At 39.1% G+C, this 23,445-nt stretch overlaps 1 protein-coding gene across 5 annotated transcripts in view; it reads right to left on the bottom strand.

Moving 5' to 3' along the window:
- The window catches only part of Reln (reelin), a 460,226-nt gene that overhangs the window by 117,367 nt on the left and 319,414 nt on the right, over positions 1 to 23,445 (bottom strand). For all 5 annotated transcript variants that reach the window (XM_052719248.1, XM_052719250.1, XM_052719251.1 and 2 more), the window contains exons 18-20: positions 22,246 to 22,479; positions 21,431 to 21,592; positions 16,066 to 16,302 (exon numbers count right to left, since the gene is read on the bottom strand). In XM_052719248.1, the coding sequence (XP_052575208.1) occupies positions 16,066 to 16,302; positions 21,431 to 21,592; positions 22,246 to 22,479 (633 nt within the window). The remainder of the gene's footprint in view (positions 1 to 16,065; positions 16,303 to 21,430; positions 21,593 to 22,245; positions 22,480 to 23,445) is intronic.

Raw genomic sequence — 23,445 nt, 5'->3', positions numbered from 1 at the left:
AGGGCAAAGTGCTTGCTCCACAAGCTTGAGAATTTAAGTGTGATCTCCAGCACCCACGTACAAAGCAAGATGTGGCGGTGTGCTATGGAGGTGGAGACAGGTAGGTTTCAGGTCCATCACCTATCCATCCTAGTCAAATCAGTGGACTCAGATCTCAGAGAAACCTTGTCTCAGAAATCAAGGTGGACGGCTCTGTAGGAATTACAGCTCAGGTTTACCTCTGCCTTCCATCTACACATGCACACATGAGTATGCAACCACCTCCTCCAAAGGCATTATTTAATAATTAGACTATTGCCCATCTGTAGTAAGTTCATAATGAACTTAGAAGTTTATAATCAAGGTTATAAAATATAAACTTTCTCCAACAATTAATAATTACTGTTTATCAGTTTTAAACTAAGACTTTCCACTTGAACGATGAATATGGAAAGAAAACAGAAAGGCTCAATTTCTAGTTTAGTAGAATGTTCAAGAGAAGTCATATTAACTACTGCTGGCCTTTAAATGTAGCTAAGAAATAGAAAATGCTACAACTTGCTCATCATTAACAATAGTGCTTATCACTTGTTGAGTCTCAGCCAAGTCCTAAGACTGGGCTCTGCACAATGCCCACATTATCTTCCTTAGATTCAGGCTTACAGTAATGCTGTACAGTGGGAACAATTATTTCTTTCAATGGATAAGGAAATAGGGTAAATGGTAGTAATTGATAAAGTCTCAATCAGAAGTCAGCATTGCTGGGCTCCAAAGCCCCTGCTTTTCAATTATTCTAAGATTGAGGGAAGTATTGCAGTTTGAAATAAGTTCTTTTACAGCCATTTTATAAACCATGAGCTTTTGGTTATTATACAGTGATCTTGTGTTGTAAAAATACAAAGCCATGGCTTCTTTACATGTCATAAAATATAACATGTAATCCTGAAAGTGTAAAATGTTAGAATTAAGTTTTTAGTAATATTGGCAAAATAAAAGACATAACAAAAACAGTAATGAGCCATATAGGTTTGAACCTATGTTTTAGTAGGCATAAAGTTTTTCCAACTTTAAAACATTTTTTTCTCCTGTGAAAATTAAGTGCTGTTTTAGCTTTAATGGTTGTTTTGTATTATTATTTAGGATGGAGGTTATTAGACAGACAACAAGGCTTTGTTTAAATTGTTTTTGTGTTAAAATTGTTTAAATTGTTTTGTGTCTGTCTCCTGGACATCTTCAGAGAAAACCCATGTGCAATGCCACACAGGACCCCAAGGGTCTGCAGGTGACAGTCACTGGGCCCTCACTTCTGCCAGGTCAACACTTCTGACCCAGCATCTGAAAACAGTTCAGACCATTTCCACAACTTCCTTGCTGAGAAGACTATACCACACAGAGGCAGAGAGTGCCTGACTCTGGCAGTCTTGTGGACTGCCCGTGCTCTCCACCCTGGGCTGTCTTCATTTCATGCAGTGTCTTCATTTCATGCAGACACAGAAGGAATGGTGTGATTTACAAACACTGTAGCTCCTCTTTGCACTGTTACAAAGGTAACCATGAACTTGGCGAGAGAGTAAAAACACACCTGAAAGAGATTTTGAAGTTGCTAGGATACCAAGAAAGAAACAAATTAAAAAGTATATAATTAAGCATTGTCAACAAAATTCTTGCTTAACACCTACATCTATCAGCTGTTAAGTAGGTGTCCTGAGTTGCTTGTGGCAGATCTTTGTGGGCAGGTGGATGCAGTGCCCGCCAGTTTCCTTTCTCTCCCCCACCTTTTAGCCAGCCACACTGTGTGCACCACTGTGTTCTCATCAGTTAGATGCAAGTGTAAATCATCTTTCAGTGATGGTCACACTGTGTGCACCACACGTCCTCATCAGTCAGAGGCAACTGGAAGATTCTAGGGTAGATCTACCTCAAGCTTTTTTTTAAAGTTGAAAATAATTTTTTTTTTGTGCAAGTATGTTCTGATCATGGCCTTCCCTTCCCCACCTCCTAGAGATGGATGGGATGGGCTGCTTACCCTTTGCCTGTTGCTCCCACAGACGACCCCTCTAGCCTGGCAGCTCTCATCTGGTGGAAACCACGAGGCCATCCTGTGGATGGAGTCCTTCCAGCTGAGACTGTACCACACAGAGGCAGAGAGTGCCTGACTCTGGCAGTCTTGTGGACTGCCCGTGCTCTCCACCCTGGGCTGTCTACCCCAGTACTGCTCATTGTAAAGAACAAATCAGTCTCTTTACTTTTGTTTATGAGACAGTCTTGCTTTTGTTCTTTTTTTTTTTGGATTCTTGTCAGATATTTCAGTCCATTGCAGGAGATGTCAGTCAGTTAATCTTGGGTACCATCCATCCTTTTGGTTCTGTTCTTATAATTAAAGATTTGACAGAAAACCTTGTTGATATTGTGGGATTAAAGGTGGCATTTGACCTCAGCTGTCATTTTTACATTATTATATCGCAAAGCAGATGTACTCATGTTTTAGTGGCTGCAATTCTGTGGTGGGGAGGAGATTATTTATATTTTGACATACATATTTCCAGACATTTTTTTGCCTTAGACTTACACACACACACACACACACACACACACACACACACACACACACACACACACACACACGCACACGCATGCACATGCACTTTTTTTGGATAGATTTGCCTTTTTCTTTTTACAATGATTTTACTATCATCTTCCTATATTGAAAAAAATACGGCAAAGCATTGTAATTGTCAGTGAAGGCAGCCAGCATCTATGTATGGAATTTTGAGGAAGTATTTCCACTTTTTGCCTTTATAACCAATGCTTATATAATATGCATTTGTGTGGGCCTTTGGGTACTTATCCATAGGTAGCTGGGATAAATTCCTAGAATAAGGATTGCTTACTAAAGCAACTCCCACTACCAGGCTGTCCTCTATTAGTAGTGACTGGTGGTGAGTGTGGCGTCATAGACTGGCAGAAGCTTTCATTATAGCTCCTTTATGTCTGTTGTCTATCTGCAATTTTGATTAGTAGGGATATTGAAAAGATATCTGTATTTGTGTGGGGAGCACAGTAGTTTTTGTGTATTTTCCCATGTTTCAGAAGTAGAGTTAATCTTTTCCTTGTTGATTTGAAGAGTTCTCCACACACTGAGGATGTATGACATGTCAGCTATATTAGCAGTACCACTCAGCTCCTAGCTTGGCTATTATTAATTTTAATTTGCAGCTTTTGTTTTTTCTCCTGTAATCACAGTTGTAAATATTTTAAGCTGCAGAACATTTGACCCTACGGTCCCTCCATCTGGTGTCATGCATTATTGGTATCTGTTGAGATGGCCTCTGATCTCAGTTCATAATCAGCCTTTACAAATGCCCAATGACCATTTGAAACAGCCACACTTTTTATTTGTACAATACAGCTTTCAAAAACTGCCCGTTCATTACCTCTTTATATTTATCTATTTCTTTCTTTTTCTTTTTCTTTTTTTTTGTGACTTTGAGTGTGAAAACAAAACATTGGTGTTAAAACCACACTGGAATGTGGCAATTGTAAATTTCCTTTGTAACTCTGACAAGTTTTGAACTAGGGCCACCTGTCTGTGGTCCATGGTGTGCCGCGGGCCCTTTCTGTTTTGACCTTTCCCTTCTCACCGAGGTGCTTCATTTCTGCTCTCTGGCCTCTAGGGAGGCCATGGCATAAGAGTGCAAAGGTTCTGCCCTCTGGGCTGTAATCAACACATCATTTCCTTGAGAAGTTCACAGCTCTATGGTGCTTACACCAGCCAGTGTTAAACACGTTAGCTTAAGATGCCATATTCACACAGTTAACTGGTTTGTTACTACTTCTGGTTTCTTCAAACAGTCTCTCAATCAGTTTCTCACCTGGGCTTGTTATCTAAGCAGGGTATTTCTGAATATCATATTTATTTTTGACATCTTAAAAAGCTGATTTCATTAGAGCAACCTCAGAATTTCTTTGCATAATGCATCTTGGTGATGGGATGGCCAAACACCCTAATTGTTGTGCTAGAAACCCCATTACTGAGGGATCTGGATTCCATGACTAGGCCCCGGGTGGATCTCTGGGAGTCCAATTAGCGAGAATTTTATATGAGCGAGAGTTGTTGAGACCAAGGTTGGATAAAGCACAGGGACAAATGGCATCTTTCACGTATTTATTCAATGGGCCATTTGCAAAGTCTATGGGTTTTTAAGTGGCTACCTCTCCTTCTTGTTTGTCTAGTTGATATTTCAGGGTTATGCTGGCAATTAAAGCTATTTTGGGGTGCATGTGTTCTTAGCACCTGCTTCAGGCTGCTTTTAGGTGTTTTGTCCTTACCATCTGCTTTTCTTTTCTTATCTTTACTATTCCAAAAGGAAGTAAGTGAAGTTTCTATTCTACAGTTTCTTCATTCCTATGCTCATTCTCTCAGTGTAGAAATTTCTATATAGTTCCAGCTACTTGGCTGCTGTTTATTGAGCTTTTATGGAGAAGGACTTCTCTTTGAAAAAAAACGGAGCATAAAATTTAGCAGTCACCCCCTTCCCTGGAAGGACTGGATAACTTCAGCTTACAGAAGACAGAAGGGAGAGTGATGGGACTCCAGAGAGAGAGGCTGTCCGTCCGTTGTGTAAGCAGTGGCTATGGTCACATGAGCACTCTCTTTCTAACCAGGTTATGTGGACTTACAGCAGGTACTGTAGGACATACAGGTAAGGGAGGGCTGATGGGATCCAGAGGGAGCGGCTCTTCCTGCCTTGTTTCATTTTTGGAGTTCCATTTGCAGCCCACTCACCCTCCCGTGTCTCCTGGGGCCTGAGGACAATTCACCCAACTTCTAGATACCAGGAGATAATCTTAGGCACTTTAAAAGCCACAAACACTTGTTGGTATAAAATGGTTTTGAAATCCTTGGTCAAGTTTTAGTTTGTGAGGCCTTTTTTTTCCCCCTTCACATCTCAGCATTTTCTAAAGGAAATGTTCAGCAGTTGGAGTAAACTGTGGCAGAAAAAGACAACACTTTTTTGGGTGACAGGTTGTGTTCCCAGAGAGGAGATGTCTGATGGATGGAGGCGGGGGGGGGGGGGGGGGGGGGGGGGGAGGGAGCTTCTTCTAACCCGCAATGAACCTCTGTGTGTGTGTGTGTGTGTGTGTGTGTGTGTGTGTGTGTGTGTGTAAAGGAGAGGGAGAGGGAGAGAGAGAGAGAGAGAGAGAATATGAGTGTGTGTGAGAGAAAGTGAGTATGTATGGGTGTGTATGTGAGAGAGAGTGTGTGTGAGTGTGTATGAGTGTGTGTGTGTGTGTGTGTGTGTGTGTGTGTGTGTGTGTGTGTGTAACAGTTGTCAGAGATCCCTTTCAGCTGCTGTATTTCCCTGCCATTTTGATGAATTCAAGTGACCTAGAAACTTTGGCTATTCCAGCTCCTTCAGCTTCTGCACACAACTCCAGCTCCTCTCCAGCTTCTGGCCGGCCTGAAGCCTCTGACTGTTGTATCCACAGCATCTGAGAGTCAATTCACCTAGACACGAACTTGCTGGATCCATATCTAATCCTCTGTCACCACTGTTCTGTCAACACACTCTCCCAGCTCTGTCCTGTCTCCATGCACTTCACTTCAGAAAGGAACGCACTGCCTGCCCGGGTGAGGGTGTAGTATGGAGAGAGGAGAAAACACAGGAAAGAGCTCTGAAATTCTCTGTTCTCAACTATGTATGGCCACATGCACTGTTCAGAGAAAACTAAAGCAGAGACTTTCAACACATTTATGAGAGACTCTGAGACCTTTAACTGTGGCAACTCCATCCCACATCATAGCAGATAGATTAAAATACACACATCTTACATTAAATAAACACCTTTAGTTGCAAAGCATCTTCAGATTTATTTTTGTAATTTTGCTTTTGAATTTTGCTGTTTCTTTGGCTACAGGTAATTTAGTAGACAGTTGGCTTTAATTTCTCCACATATTCAGGAATCCATTCCCTAATGTTATTTCCAGTATCACAAAATCTTATTAAGTTCAGCAATTAATGAGGTTGGCAAAATGTGTTTATAGACATTTCATTCTTGCAATTTTCTTGCCCCGTTTTAGAGGTGACAGACGTTTTCCAGACTTGGACAAAGCCTGGTGGCCTGGCACTGGGCCCAGACTGGGCCATGGTGATGTGTTGAGGGAGGAAAAAGCTTGGCATGCTGAAGAGGTAATGGACTGACTGAGTGAGAGGTGGCCAGCAGAGCTGGAGGCCGCAGAACCTGACCAGCCACATGACCCAAGGTCTACTGAGGGATGTTGTAAACCACTGTATGAAGAAAAAAATTGTATCAGCTTACCGAATTTCCATTTCAACAAGCCAGGCATAACCACAGACTAGACCCATCAAATGTAAGTTTTTCAACCCATTAACTTGGTTTGTGGTTACCTCCTTGAGTGGAAACTGTCCTTAGGTTCTCAGTACAAAGGAAGATATTTAGGACAATCTAAGTTTGGAGAAAGGAATGATTTTGAAAAACCTATCTCCCTGACATCAATAGGACCTGAATCTTGGGAAACAGCTATCATATCTGCTCCTAGGCAGGTCCTGATCATCAACATGTCCTCCAAAATAGATGAAGGAATCCCTTTGTCCAGTGCCACCATCACACCACAGCACACCAGACCACAGCACACCACACCATATCACAGCACAGCACAGCACAGCACAGCACAGCACAGCACCACAGCACATCAGACCACAGAACAGTACACCACATCACATCACATCACAGCACATGCAGATGGTGTTGGTGACCTGCCTGAACTCCTGCTGCTTCTCCTGTCGCCTTTGTTGGCCACTTTCAACACCTCAGCCACCATGACTTTTAACAGTCTAAGTAAGACCATGTTACATCTCTGCTCCAAACTATTTGCTGGATTTTGATAGCTGCTAGAACAATCCCAGTATTCCACATTGCTCTACAGGGCCACAACACAACCAAGCTCCTTGCTTGTCCCATAGTCTTTCTTTGTGAGTCCCTCTGACCCCCTATTCTTCCAGATTCCTTGGTCTCTTGCACTACTCTGAACACTATGCCTCCCCAGAGGGCTTTCCTCACTGTCGTTCTAAACAGCCCCGTTTTCCTTTCCTGTAATCCAGAACTCCATTCCCTTTCCTTCTCAGCCTTATCATCATATAGAACATTCTTATGGGTGTTTGTTCACTGTGGCCATTTTCCTTAGAATGTGAGCTATACAAGCAAAGGGCTTTTCTATCTATCTTCATCATCAATACTGACTGCTACACTTTCTGTATTAACCGTGCCATGATGCCATCAATAAATAGTTCAATGTATAAAATTAGTCTATCAATAAATGAAAAACTTCATATAATGAAACCTTTAGCGTGAAAAAGCTTAATAAATAGGCTGCAGTTTAGGGAAATCACCTATAAATCTATTAGGGTCATACTCAATTATATTAACAATTTTTAGAGGTACCGAGAACATTCTTCATTGCTGTTGAGAGTAACAGGAAGTGACTTTCTGTGTGTTTACCTGTCCATCCATTATGATTTCTAGACTAATCATTTACAGTGAAGCAGTGGTCCACGCAACTTTCTGGAGCTGCCTCATCTGACTGTCTTCCTTCATCAGCAGTTTTAGCTGATTTGATGCTCTTTTTAATAGACTTTGTAGAAAGAGTCTACACTTGCTTAAAAATACTGAATAATGAAATTTCTATATAAATTATAGGTTGATGTTTAATTAAAGAAAAATCCTAAAGAATTTTACTTGGCTATTATTCTCATTTTATAGATCAGTTAATTTTACAAAGGACTTGCAGTAATAATTTTATCTTATATAACTTACAATATTTTATAATAATAAATCTATATACCCTAAGGAATTAGAGATGTCTAAAGTTTCACCTAAGTACTAATGTGACCTCTCCTTTGCCCATATTTACCAACAACACAATCCCTACATTAGTGTCAAGCCACCTCTTTGGCAAGTTTTATATAGACCAATACAATGGAGTAAAGGAATGAAAATCTATTGGTGGAAAAGACTCAACTTCCACTAAACACATTTTAAAAATAATGAAAATGTAATAAAATGAGATGTAGATGTCATTTAAAAAGTATGATCTAATGCTTCTAAGGTGTGTGTCCAATGCTCTCTCCCTCCTTCTCCCCACCGTGTGTGTGTGTGTGTGTGTGTGTGTGTGTGTGTGTGTATGTATATGTGTGTGTATGTGTGTGTGTGTGTATGTGTGTGTATGTATGAGTGTGTGTGTGTGTGTGTGTGTGTGTGTGTGTGTGTGTGTGTGTGTGTCTGAGTTTCCTACAGAATCATTAGGAATTTTAGTAAGCAGTTCTGATGGTAGCTTTCTAGGTCCACTGGAAAATCTTGCTAGTCATCCAATGCTACAAGTTACTGTTGTTTCCAGAAGGTTCTTAGAGCCTAGAAATGCCCTAACCGTAAGTCAGTCTCTCACATATATATCTGAAAATTTTAGTTATTACTCAGGACTGCTCTATAACAAAAGATCATGGCTTTTCTCTGTGCTAGTATTCATAGCAAAGGAATTTTTATTTATTTATTCTATTTATCCATTGTAGGTGCTGTAAAAATATTTATTGTAGTAATTAGAGGTTAAACTCAGGTCTTACACATGTCAAGCAACTGATCTTTCCCTGAGCTATACATCCCCAGCCCTACTTATTTTTTATTAAAATATTTATTTTTATTTTTACTGATGTGTATCTCTGTCTCTGTGTATGTGCATGTGTTTGCAGGATCCCCACCAGAAGAGGATGTCAGATCCCCTAGGAAATGAGCCACCAGCATGGGAGCTGAGAACTGAATCTGGGTCTTTTGGAAGATCAGCAAGTGCTCTTAACCTCTGAACCATATCTCTAGTCTCTTTTATTCTTCTGAGGTCAGGTTTCACTATTTTGCCTAGCCTTGCCAGAATTCATGGCCTCAAGCAATTTTCCTACCTCAACCTGCTAAGTGTCTTGGTATACAAATGCACACTCCTAAGTCTGACTAAATGAATCTCATTTCATTTATTTGGGATAAACAGGCATTAAGCATCCTCTTTAGCCCTGGAGTTTTGCCCATGTAGCTCCTGCTTTCCATAAAGCATACAAGCAAATACTGTTCTCTTGTCCATACTGTTTTTCTTGACCTCCCATGAGATATTAACACAAAGTTTTGAATGTCCTGAATACATGGTTTTGAGTTGGGCTGCCTACCCACTCTGTAGCTGTTCTCCCTAGATCTCTAGTTCCCAGGGCTGACTGTGCTACCAGGTGCTCATGGGAAAGCTGCTGAGTTTCAAAGGGTGTCCTCTCATACCAACATACATCCTGTCTACCCACTTCTCCTTGGTATCTTTTGTCATTCCTACCTTAATTTTAATTCCTTCATATTGCTCTTCATTTTCCTTTTTTATTTTCATGTCAAACTTTAAAACATTTCTCTTTCTAAAACATAAACCTAACATGACAAGAGTTCATGATTTACTTATATAAAGAAAAAGAAAGGTTCAATTAAAAATAAATAAAGTAACATTAGTCACAATGAAAAAGAATGAGTTCACTGGATCTTTAAAGCCTATAAACATTTCTGTAAGTCACGAATAGTCTTAATTCTTGTTTTAATTAAATTTACTTTTCTTTAAGTACCACTAATGATTTGCAAATGACAGATTTTTCTTATCTCATGTTAATTTTTGCTTTAATTATTATCAGGCACAGTACTTTCTCTGTCTTTGCACTGCAGATGTCCTCTTTTTAGTCACAGTGAGGATAAGTCTGGGTTCCTGGTAACCTAACCACTCAGCACTCACCTTGGATCTTGTCTATGATAACACACACGGTAGTGATATAGGTGATTGATATAAAAATACTGAGAACATTAAGTATGCTCACTAACCTTTCTTTTATATACCTCTCCCCTTTCAGATCTAATCTAATCTATATATGTAAAATCTTACTTAAAACATTTACTTTGCTCTCTTTAAACACATGCTTGTTCACATTAACCAGGCAAAATTATGTCTATTCATCTTTGAAATCCAAGAATGCTTCTCACACTCTGGACATGAGCACAGCATACAGACAGGTTCTTCCATTCAGTCAGACAATGGTAATACACAGACAAAGACAGAATGTGGCATGGACTTCCCATGTGTGCTCCCACCTAATTGTCACAGATATTATTGCTCTCATTCTATAGTTGAAAAGCTGAAGCTCAGAAAAACTAAATATAGTCTTGGAATTTCTGGTGTTATTATTTTGATGTGGGGATCATGTTTGGTGATATAAAATGAGGCAATTAGAGAAGTTGTGTAGCTTGATTTGCTTAAGGGGCCCCTGGCAGTAGGATCAGGATCCATCCCTGGTGTATGAGCTGGCTTTTTGAAGCCCACCACCTATGGTGAGACACCTTGCACAGCCTGCAGGCAGGGGGAGGGGCTTGGACCTGCTTCAACAGAATGTACCAGGCTTTGCTGACTCCTTATGGAAGGCCTTACCTTTTTGGAGGAGGGAGTGAGGGGGGTGGGTTGGGGGGGAAGATAGAGGAGGAGTGAGAGGAAGGAAGAGAGGGGATCTGTGGTTGGATGGAAAATGAATAAAAATATTTCTTAATAAAAAAATAAATAAATAAACGAGACAATTAAAATGTCATCTTCTAGAAGGTCCAGTAGAATGTGCCCATGGGTGATCTCACTATATGCTTGATTCCTAACTCATTATTAAGGGCCCTTACTGGAATGAGGTCAGGTGATAGGTCAGTGGCTGGGGTTAGAAGTCATTAGGTTATGGATGTGCTGCAGGGCAAAGACAAGGTGAGAAGTCAGAAATGTCTGCTTTTACATTATTTCATAATGAGACTTTGGTATTCCTAATTTTCATGAGTTGCTTCAGTGCAACTTTCTTAAATCAACGTTCAATCAAAATAGATTCTCAAAATTCCTCATTAATTAAAACCTCCCTGCTTTGAGTTTCCAAATTTCCAAGCAGCAGTGTCAGAGTCTGAACTCATTTGTATAACTTAAAAGCCTCTACTTCTACTATACCAACCCCTATATGCTACAGCAACCATTCAATCACAACTGTACATGTGCTAAACTAAAACTGTATGGGAACAATGTCTTTGCACCCAGTATAGCGAGCCAGTTCGTTAGCTGGGACAAAGGGATGCTAATATCCTTTGATATTATCACTAATGTGTCAGTCAGGAGCAATCTTTGCAAACCTCAGATAATTCCATTGTGACCCTAAGATGTGCATATTGACCGAGGTAACCCAGACCCAGAAAGACAAAGGCTGCATGGTCTCTCCCATCTGTGGTTCCTAGCTCCAGATCCTCAGATATGAATATATTACATGGAATAACCACAGAAAAAAGTCAAGTATAAAGGGACCATAGCTTGGGGTGCCTTCGGAGGGGAATAGTAGGGTGCAGGTGATATAAAGTGGGATATGGAGTGATGTGGAGGGGGTTCCAACTGGGGAGGGGGAGGGGGAGGTCAGTACAGAAGGAAAAGGTGGGGGACAAGGAACAAATAACATCAAGGTCATTTGATAAAGCTTTAAGGAATCATTATTTTGTATTTAGCTAAATATATAGATATATACATATATATTTATATAGTGTGTTTGTGTGTGTTTGTGTGTGTGTGTGTGTGTGTGTGTGTGTGTGTGTGTGTGTGTGTACACTGTGTTCCCCACAAGAACCACAGTCTAACAAAAACTCCAGCATCATGCAACCACCTCCCTTCAAATGGTTGGTCAGTGTAGGTTATGAGTTCCTCTAACAGCATAGATTATCTATGTAGGCCTTGGTTGCTTCTCAGGGGTTGAGGGTGTGCCTCTGTGACACAGGCTTCCTATGACTCAAGCAGGATCCGACCGACCTGAAAGCCTCTTTTCTGTGGTCTAACTCCCATGGTTCCAGAAAGTACTACTCAAGCTGCAAAAGGATGGAAAGAAACAGCTCTGCCCAGCTGCAACACCTAGGAACCACAGAAAGGACCAGATGGCAAGATATACATAAAATTGCAGTAAGTGCCAATCAAATGTCAGTGGCAATCAACAGCTCTCTAGTTGGACTTAAAACCCACTCAAGAGGAGGGAAATCATGCCTGGGACTACAAACCCAGCCAGCTTTTTGGGGCGAGTGCAGTCATGGAATGTAGAAAAGACTACTACTGCCACTTTGCGTGACCGGAGTGATTCCTATCTGTCTAAATCCTATCCTCACACCCACAGATAAGTGTAGCTATCAACCCTCATCAGAGAAGCCACCACAGCATATGGAGACCATCACAGAGAACCACAACTACATACGATGCAGAGATCAACAGATCATGGGGAGCCCAGCTCCAACAGATACATCTATGGCTCCTGCATGGTGGCCCAGGATACATCATGGAAGAGGGGACAGGAAGATTGTAAGATCCAGAACACCAGGAAGTTTGCTGTGGAACAGCCTCCCCTAGGAATGGAAATGCTGTGTGGTAGGTGGGAATTTTCATGGGGTCCCCTCCTAAACAAAAACTCCAGGCAAAAAATGACTCTAGGGAGAAGGAGAGTCAGCCTTTCAAGGGACGAGCTACTTTATTGGCTGTCCAATGCAGAGCGGTCAGCTTTGAAACCATATATATATATATATTGTATATATATATATATACAATAAAATGGACCCAGCAGTTTATATTGACATATTTGTACATATACATACATACATGTATGTAAGTAACAATAGCAATCAAAGAAAAAGGCTGTCAACGGGGTCATGAGAAACATTTGAGAGAGGGTAGCTGGGAGGGGCTAGAAGGAAGAGAGGTTAGGGTGAGCGATGTGATTCTATTTCAATTGAAAAGATTTAAGAAATATTTGTAAGAGATTTCAAAATTATTTTAAAAAACGAAAGCAGATACAGATTCTGATTTAATGAATAGAAGGAAAGCATTGCCAAGAATTAGAAGCAATTTCTTTCCCTACTGAAAAAAAGTGGTTTAGAATAGCATACTCTAAGTGATTTACAGCATATTAACTATAGTTCTAATGAAAAAGCAATTGTCCACATTTTCCCTGGAGAACAGCCTTGGTAACAACAATCCATGCTCATGGAAAGTCACGAGTCTAAAATGAGAACCAAATGAACACACAGCTGGGAAGAGCCAACAATCATTAATTTAACACCAGTCTTTCAGTACAGACCGTGTCTACATTTCCCTTGAGAGAAACAAAGTCACTGTAGGGTAGAGGCTATGCTTTCAAATACATTTAAAGAATTTTTACTTAATAAGATAACACGCTCAAAAGATGCTAAATGAAAAAATGATCACTACTGTTAAGGACTGGGGGAAAATAATACATAGTTTGCAATATCATCTCCCAAATTTCTATATTGTAATAAGTGTTTTTGAAAAACAGTGCCAAACAAGCTTGCATCCAATTTTAGACAATGTCTTTCCCAACAGCAGAATAGAGAAACAGTGTCATTAAAAAGAGTTTTATTCTAACTCATTGACTAAGAAAATGGGAGCAGTTTGAGACCTTCTATGTTGCTTCAATTTAATGAACAGTAAACAGTTTTTCATGTCCTTTTAAAAATGGTTAATGTGTTTCTCTAGTCTCATTATCACAGGCAGAGTGTCTCCTCTGATGTCTCACGACCAAGAGAACTCCGTTTGCTTTAGAGAGCATCAGAAAGTCAAGTCGGATTGCTCACATGCTGCTGTTAATAAAACTCCTACAGTGCTGCTCAGGGTGTCCATGGGGATAGCACACTTATTTATATTTTCTTCTGGTTTTCTGGAATTACTATGATTGTATTTTCATAAAGTAAATGAATCTCCACAAATGAAAGCAGTGGTGAGTTAAAATGTTCATCAGACTTGTGTGAAAGGATATTGTTCACAGGATTTGATCAAAGCGCAAAAATTGAACTGCGGTTATCTTGCATTCAATTCAAATGTTAAGTTAAAATGCTCAGCAACTCTGGAGTTTATTTGAGCAGATGTTAACTATTTATGAAAATAAACATGATACAGGACTTGCATTCATGATATGACTCTTTGTTATAGCTAAGGGCTGAAAAAAAATCTTACTACACAATTTTGTGACATACGTTTTATGATACGTGACCAATCTGATTAACTGTTAATTCAGGCCACTCAAACTTCAGAAGCATCAAATTCTATTACATTTCATTTTAGTCTGTATTTCATATCTTCTTGTTTACCTTTCCTCTTTTATTTGAGTTTTTGGAACTATAGGCTTAGGAATGAGAAACACACACACATACACACACACAGGCACCTGAGGCTATCAAATAGAACATGTGGTTTAACTGTCTCTAGTTGTTTGAGTAGAAATTTCACTGTTCTAGTCTGACATGCTTGTAGCAAAAGTGACCAGCTGTATTTCCATTCCATTAGCTGTCGTTTCAATGCTAAAATTTTAGCCTGCTGTGTGTCAGATGTGACTGTACATGCACAGTTCCAATCAAAGGTAATTTTCTGTGCACTGGTGTGTAAAATTTACCTCTAATTATGATAAGGTTCCTGATGGGTCATTTATGATACACTCTCTGGAGGCAATAGCAATGATTAGCATTCAGCATGACTCATGTGGAGGAAATTAAATGGGCCTGATCGTGACTCAATAGAAATTAAAAGTCTCTTAGGAAGTGATTCCTTGGTCATGCTTACAGTTTAAAAGGAATCTAGAGAGGGGCAGTGGGCGCAATGGCGAAGGCTGTGGGATCATTTAGACCTAAGTCTTAATCTGGGAATTTCTTGGGTCTAGAAGACACTATAATGTCTCTGAACATATCTTGGCTTCCATTCTTGATACCCGTTCATCTTCTCAACACGTGGGCTCCACCACCACTGTCCTCAGTAATTCTTGTCTTAGCACCCTTTTCCACAGAATTTCTCATAGCTGGATTTCTCTTCCTGTGGATTTCCACATGTCTGGAATTTCCTTGTTTTTCAACTTTCCAGTCAGTGAGATATATCATGTCCACCTTCTCAAATTCCCAAAGGTAATCTCTGTCTCTGAACCCTCTGCCCCCATCTCATGTAAGTAGCCTAGGCTGGCCCGAAACCCCCTGTATAGCTGAGGATGATCTTGAACTTGACCCCCATGCTCCCACTTCTCAAATGCGAGGATTTCAGTCATGCGCTGCTTTGACAGGCTCTAAGGTCGTCTCTTCTGAGGGACCGTGGGGATTCCCTGTCAAGTCACCAGTTACTCACACTGTTAGTCACTGTTGGATTATCTTTCATGGTGTTAATGAAGTACTAATTATATTTAAAATTATTTACTTACTGTTTGTTAGATAATTAAATCTGTAAGTGACCACTGGAAGGAGAATCTAAAAACAATGACTATCTTAATTAGGATATCCCTCAATATTGAACCTCCATTGGTGTCATTAACTAGATGAGAAAATGGATTAAAAGGAACATGTAAGTTAATAAATCAGGGTTGAAAAGCTTCTGGAACTTTTCATATGACAGCATGAAAATAGAACTTCTTGTAAGAAATTTTAATAAACCAGTCACTAATGTAATATCACACAGAGTATGATCATCACAGTCCTCAATGAAGGAATAATATTGTGATCACTTTAATTATTGGTATTTTTTGAAGAGTGTCTTTATATATAATTTTTGAAGACAAAAATCTTTAATTAATTAATATGAAATGTTATATTTATTCAAATCTGTGAATTTTATGTTTTTGTCCTCATTTTGAAGACATAAATATAGCACCAACTTTAAATAAAAAGATTTATTAATGTATTTTATATATATGAGTGCTCTGTCTATATGTATATCTGCACAGCAGAAGAGGGCATTGGGTACCATTATAGATGGTTGTGAGCCACCATGTGGTTGTTGGGAATTGAACTCAGGACCTCTGGAAGAGCAGCCAGTGTTCTTTACCTCTGAGCCATCTCTCCAGCCCCAGTACTAACTTTTTAATGTACCATGTTCAGTCAAATTTTTCAACAGACTAAGTGCAGAATGAACTAAAAGTTCATCCATGTGCTCTGCTTACTAATGCAAATTATAACAATAATCCTTACCAAAGTGTCCAGTCATGGCCACAGTATGGCTGAACATTTCCAAGGTAGAATCCCAGAGACTGAGTGACTTCCACAAGATTGGTAAAGTCAAGACTGATGCTGTTGAACAGGACAGAGGTCATGACAATCTCATCAATAGCCCACACATCTTCTCCTTGGGAAGAATGGTATGGCTGCCACCATCTGAACTGGATTCCAAACTGTCTCGCATCATCTGGTAGTTCTACAGAGATTATTCTAAAGGGAAAAAGTTAAAATTCAGATATCTTGCTGTCTTAAATTATAAGTATTTATACTACAAACCTCACTTCCAAGCCAAATCAGTAGTAGAATAAACTGAATTATTTAAAACTCCAATCTCCAAGATTGGATATACTAAAAAAATTAGTCAGGAAAGTTGACCCCTGAAGTATGGTACTAAAAATGATTCTATCATATACATTCTTCTGAGATGTCTGGTTTGCTGCACCTCTCCAACAATTTCTTCTAAACATATCAAAAAATGTGATTGCATTTTCATTCATGGGCGCTCAAAGAAAGTAACTCATTAAAACGTAGTTGTTAAAGTGGCAAAGTGTTGATTATGAGTAGCTTGTTACACATTATAGTTGTGAGGCAGACGGGAGCATGGTGCTCTCTTGGTCCCCTGAGTTTACCATTGTGAACACAGGTCAGTAGCTGTGCCCCAACATCGTAACAACAAACCTGTATTTGACAAGTGGTGAAAATTAAGAATAATATCTAATTTCAAGGAGCAATTATTGTAACAGCAGCAGAAACCACACTTTAATTGCCTCTGCAATGACATTGGCTTGAAAGCTCCATAAATCACAGGACCATGCTGCTCACACCCACACACCGGTGAGATGAGAAAGGAGCAGCAAAGGGAACATTTGTCTCCATCCGTAGTTAAACTCCAGGAGAGATGCTTGCAGTGACTGCATGCTGGAGGGTCTGAGGAGGTTTTTTTTCAGTGAGTGAAGAGAAAGAAAAACTTCACTCACTTTTAGGCCAAGTGACTATATAGATAACTTGAAGTATTTAAAATTTCATTGTCTAAGGCTAGCTTTACTGAGAAATGAGACTGCTTCTCATTTTTTTTTCATGCAAAAATGTTAAAACTATAGCTTGGAAATGTGGTTTATCTACTGAAAATTAGTATCTATTTTCCCTTAACAGCTTGTATAGAAATAAATGAGGAGAAGAACATGAGTGCCACCACTGGTTATACAGACAGTCACAGCTGGGTGGGGTTTTCTAAAACACAAGAAAACACATTTAAAAAATAATGGAAAATCAATATAGAAACACAGAAGAATAAATTCATAAAACTTAAACTATAAAGACATATCTAAATACATTTATGGTTTTAAAAGTTTCCATAATCTGATAACCTTCTTATTAATAGAACTAATTAGATGACAGTTAATATAAGTAGATAGCTAAGTTAAGCATTTTTGATAGTTTTCACTTTTATTTTTCTAATAGTATTTATTATACAAGCACAAATATTTATTCATAATATGCATAATGAAACTAAATAATTGAACTATATTTCAACTGGTTGAAATAATGCAAATATCAGGCATTGGCTTAATTTATTTTGATTAGCATCATATTATTAGAAAATTATAATTTCTTTCTATTTTAATAAATTAAAATGCATTTAAGCTCTCTGATGAACAGAAATGAGTTTAAAAATAGCTAAAAATAGAATATTTTATGTATATGCACATAACAGTAATCAAAGAGATCAATATTTTCATAACCGAGGAGCTACAATTCTTGGTCTGTAGTTAGACTCTTGGGTCAGTGTAACAGGAATCTTAAAAGTTCTTATTAATAAGATCAAACCCAGACCAGGTATTGGGGTGAATTCTGGAAGATCAGAGAGACAGAACAAGCCACAGCTAACCTCACCTGGCCAACTTCTCAGCTGGTCTTGGTTCCTCAGACTGGAATCCTCTGTGTCCTCACATCCGAATGGCTCTCAGCTGAACTGCTGCTAGAAGCCTGAATGCTTAACCAGCCAAATGCTTAACCAGCCAAATGCTTAACCAGCCATACGCTTCTAGTTTCTGGTCTCCACATCTTATATATCTTTCTGTTTTTGCCATCACTCCCTGGGATTAAAGGCGTGAGTCACCATGCCTGGCTGTATCCTTGAACAGATGGATTTCTGCCTCTGGAATGCTAGGATTAAAGGCGTATGCTACCACTGCCTATCCTTTATGCTTAATATTGTGGCTGTTTTGTCTCTGACCCCAGATAAGTTTATTAGCATGCACAATATTTTGGGGAACACAATACCACAGGTCAGGGTCCTGTGCTGTCAGCTAATGGCTGATGACTCTGCAACCAGAGGGAAAGCTGCTTTATGTGCCTTATGTGTCTTAGCATCTGCACATGTGACTTTAGGACAGAAACATCATGGCCAGGGCTAGAAACCTTTTTGTCCATCTTTCATCCACACGTCAGTATGTAAAGCAGTCGCTGACACATGGTGACGGTGCACGTCCCCAGTGAATACTGACAGAGGGAGAGGGAGGCCAAGCAGCCCTTTTGGGGTTAAGCAGAAGCTAAATGGCTGGAAGACCTGGAAACCTTGGTTCTTGATCCTTGGTCTTCTACTTCACATCACATCTGCCAAGAGGGTGAGGGATTTTAACGATGTCATGGCTCTTTACATATTAGAGCAGTTGGTTGGAATAGCTATGGAAACTTGGATTAAAATATTACTCAGTGAGAATACAGAGACTTAAGTTAAACTTCTGCTTCAATTGTTCATGTGGGTGGTGTTGTATCATTTTTCTTTCTTTTTGGCCTGTGTGTGTTTTTGGATATGTGCACAGATGAATGCACAGGCGTGTGGAAGCCGGAAGTTCATGTTGGGTGGCCTGCTTGATTGATCAATTCTCATTTTATTTGTTGAGGCAGTCTCTAGCTGAACCTGGAGTTGAGTTCTGCTGGTCTCGCTAGCCAGTGTGACTCAGGTAATCCAAGCTTTGCCTTGTAAGCACTGGAACTGCACTCACCTGCCATAGTTGACCAGCTTTTATGTGGGTTTTGGGGATTCAACCTTGCATCCACTGAGCCACCTCCCCCAGCCTTCATGAATTTGTTTTTTGAGACAAGGTTTCTCTGTGTAGTTTTGGCTATCCTCTGTAGACCAGGCTGGCCCTAAACTCTCTCCCAAGAGCTAGGATTAAATGTATGTACTATCACTGCCTGGCCATGAAATTATTTTTTTAAAGTCTGATAATTATATATTATAATTATATATTACAGAATTGGGTAACTTGAAATAAGGAATCAAACACAATAAATAATCAAGGCATAAAAATTGACCAAGATTTGATTTTTTTTAAGTAATTTTAGAATATACAAACACTTATAAGTAAGAAAAAAGGTGAAACAAAATTAAGGTTTAACAGAATTATAATATTTTACACTAATAAAAGTACCAATTAGTTCACAAGATATTATTTCAGATTAGACGTATTATGAGCTTTCAGATTTTATACATAAACAGGTAGTTCCTTTTTTTTGAATGAATCACAGACACTCCTTTAGTAATAGTAGTGAGCCAGCTAGAAGATCAACATACGGCCCATTTTCATTTCTGAACAACTATGGCATTAAGAGATAATATAGAATTCAAAGAGCCTTACAGGAAGCAATTTATACTGAATAAAACAGACAAAATGGCTAAAGGCATCAAGATATATTTAATTTTATGAAAAATTTTCATGGTTTGTATTATTTATCATGAAGAATATAATTTAGCACCTGGAATATATCAAATTCCACTTCTGCCATGTCAGCTTTTATTAATATTTGTGAGGGAGAGAGAGAGGGAAAAGGAGTCTTGCGGTTAGATGTTCATATGTAGAAAACGAGTGTTTTGCTGGCACTGCCACATTCTTCTGAAAAAGAAAACCTTTCGTCTGATCTCAATTTCTCAGACTATACACATTCCTAACACTGAAGAGTCACCTTGATTCTGTTTACAAGAAGAGTGTTGCTGGCAAATGGTGGGCAAAATTAAACACACCTTTGCAGTAGCACATTGAATATGTCATTATTTTTCATATCAACAAAGATTAATGAAATGTCATTATATTGATTTATTACTGAATTTTGAAGCTGTCCATCCTTGTCAGAAAAAAGCTGGGCATTAGGTCAAGTTCACTTGGGATGATAATGCTTTCTTCATGATTTCATCATGTTGTTTCTTATTTAATTGATTGGTTCATATTAACTATGGAGAGTCCCTGGGACATTTCTATAGGACTTGTGTATCTCTGAGGGATGAAGAGACTTTAGCTATACATTTTTACATGTATGAAGAAAGTATCCAACACAGCTGGGACATTTAAAATTTGTCAAAGTGTGTAACATTTCAGTTACAAACAGTGAGTGATTGTCTCTGTTGCATACTACTTCACTGTATAAACAAAGGTGTCATCTTATTTGCAAATGATTAAAATTGGGAGTGGCCCCTGGCAAAATGGTAAAACATGTAGCATGTATTATCATCCATGGTGCCAGGTCAAACTCTGAGGACCGAAGCCTGCCTCCTCATATCCCAGGAGAAAGGTCCTTTCCGGAAAGGAAGCAGTGTGAGCTCTCTGTCCGTGACTGTGGGTGAGACACAGGTCTCACCTCTGACGGTATGTACACTGACACCTTATTTTGAGGCTTCCCTTCCTTCTCCCCCTTTGTTCTTTCTAAAGGATTTTCATGTGTATTCCAGCAGGGTGGAGTGTCTCTGAAACATTTGTGGGTACCATTCTGTCAACACTGAAGGATGGTACCCTTTCAGGTGTATATAGCTATGAAACACACAAAAGCAGAGGGAAATAAAAGTGGCTGGAGGAAATGATAATATTTGTATCTTCATACATGCCATTGTCGGGGACTCAGCACATGCCAGAAAAATTTACTTGTGCTTACTACTTAATTTTACTGTGTGAAAAACTTAAAACACATTGGTTATCAGATTTAATGAATTATCATTATGTTTATGTGTAATTTATTATAACAAAATGTTATCAAATATTAACAGTATTTGTAAATAAGTGTCATATAAAAGTTATTTTTAATAGCTTACATTATAGTTAAGCATAGCAGTACTGGTCATATTTCTTTCCTAAACACCAAAGTAGTTTCCTTAGATGCACATTTCAAAATATAAGAACACATTTCTTTGAAGTATCAAAATCATTGGAACACATAGATTAAAAAATATGGTTTACCAATTGTTCATTATAACAGAAGAATACGCAGTCTTATACAATTTGGTCATCTGCAAAATGGAAGGAAATACTACACTACCCATCTTTGTCAATGTATCCTGACATACCTGGGCTCATGATAGCTGAGATATGAATAGTGCTCCAGAAGTTTCCATGTTATCCCATTGTCATAAGAATAATGCAATAGAACTCCTTCCCCAGGCTGGTCAGGGGCCCTGCATGTGCTCAGAACAGACCTGCTCCCCAGCCGCAGTGTGAACTGGAGAAACCTAGACAGAAGTCATTCATAATTAGTCAGCACATTAACATTCTTACTGATAAACTTAGGTTATGTTTTCAAAGAATTTCAAACACATTTAAATGAACTTCTCAAAAGCTGTAGGTTTATAGTCACTAATTTATAAAATATAAGTGATTATACTGTGAGATGTAAAAATAAGTGAAGAGGTTTGTATGTATTTTATATATACAGATGTATCCATAAAATAAATCTATATTCTTGCCTATTTGTATACTATGTACTTGTGTACACACACTTAAAATGCCAATCATTCCTTTTCTGCATTATTTATCAGGCATTGGGGGAAGGGACAATGTAGAGTAAATCTAATCAGCCCCTGCAAGCTGTCAAATAAATAAACTACATGAATAATTAACCAGCCTTTGGCTTAAGAACACAGTTTTGATGTGAACATCTCATATTTTTTAAACAACTGTCAGTCATTAGTAGCTCAAAGTCACTGGTGAATCTTCTAGTTTATTAAAAACTAGAGCAAATTAATTCTAAATAAACTAAGCATCCTTCTAGCCTATTTAAAGATGAGAAGATAAATCCACCTGGTAAAAGAAAAAAGCACAACTGAAAATCAATCCAAACTCAACCCCATGCTTTCTGTAGACATTCTAGCCCACCCACACTCACCGAGACTGTGAGCTGTCCAGAAAGGATGTGATTAGCTGCCGCCTCCCATCTTTGTTGAAAACCAGGGCCTTACCACTGGCTAAGACACCACACCCAAAGCTGACTTCAGCACCACGGATAGAGTAAAAGTTATGGTAAGAGGAAAGCCTGGAGCTGCCAAAGCTTTCGGAAATAAACATCGGGAATGTCTGGGATGCCATCTCACAAGCTGGGCCAGAAAATCCTGGGTCACACCTGAAAGAAATGAACTGGAGGTGAGTCTTAAGCTGTGGGTCCTGTTGAGCTTGACAGTCCCTCCTTTGGACGTTCCTGAGCTTGTTGGTGTGTCTGGGAGCCAGAGACCAGGGATTGAGTGAACAGTAAACGAGCCTCACTGGTCTTTGGAGAATACTGAATCTGAAAATTTGATAGGGGCCAATTGACTGTACATATTCTAGGAGAATTTAATCTCTGAAGGGCCCTACTGTAAAAAGCTACAATTAAAACAATTCAGCATTAACCTCTGACCAATGTTAGCACTTACCTAAAATAAGCCCAATTCTGCACACATTGACAACTTAAAATCCTTGTAAGCACATATGATTTTATTCATAATGCTCATAAACTTTATGAAACAACATGAAAAACCAAAAAAAAAAAAAACACTTCTTATAAAATATCTAGAATGAGTTTCCTCCAACATTATGAAAGGAATTATTTTACATATTTTGAGGCTTTGAAAACAAGTATTTCCTTAAGCACCTCATACCTAGTCTGGCATTATAAAGGGAAACTGCACACCTCTGACCTAGATGCAAGTCCTCAGTAGAACCGCTGCTTCTCAATGGCTCCCAATTTAGTAGTGGTTCAAGAAAGTGCAACTTGTCTCTCCAATGCCTGACTGCTCAGTGAGAATGAGCTGTGTTTATGTTAGGTGGCCTGCTGGGGGGCACAAAGGTCCTTGCACTCACAGAGAAGCATCAAGGAAAACCAGGAATGTTAAACACACAGGGGCCTCTTCTCAATGGAGATACAATACCTGTTTTCTTGCCTAGAAGGCTGGGGAGGGGGGTGGATTTTGTTAACAACCTGGTGACCTTCTTGCTATCTGCTCACCCATGTTTTGCTATAGAGGCACACTTCACCCACATTCCCCAGAATGATTATCCCAGACTCTTCCCCCCAGACCATTTCCCATCCTTAATGGAGATGTCACACATA

The sequence above is a fragment of the Peromyscus californicus genome, unplaced genomic scaffold (assembly GCF_007827085.1).
Source record: "Peromyscus californicus insignis strain IS unplaced genomic scaffold, ASM782708v3 Scaffold_6__1_contigs__length_162567912, whole genome shotgun sequence".
NCBI lineage: Eukaryota > Metazoa > Chordata > Mammalia > Rodentia > Cricetidae > Peromyscus > Peromyscus californicus.
The sequence above is the reverse complement of the archived record's forward strand: the minus strand, read 5'-3'. Positions and strand labels throughout refer to the sequence as shown.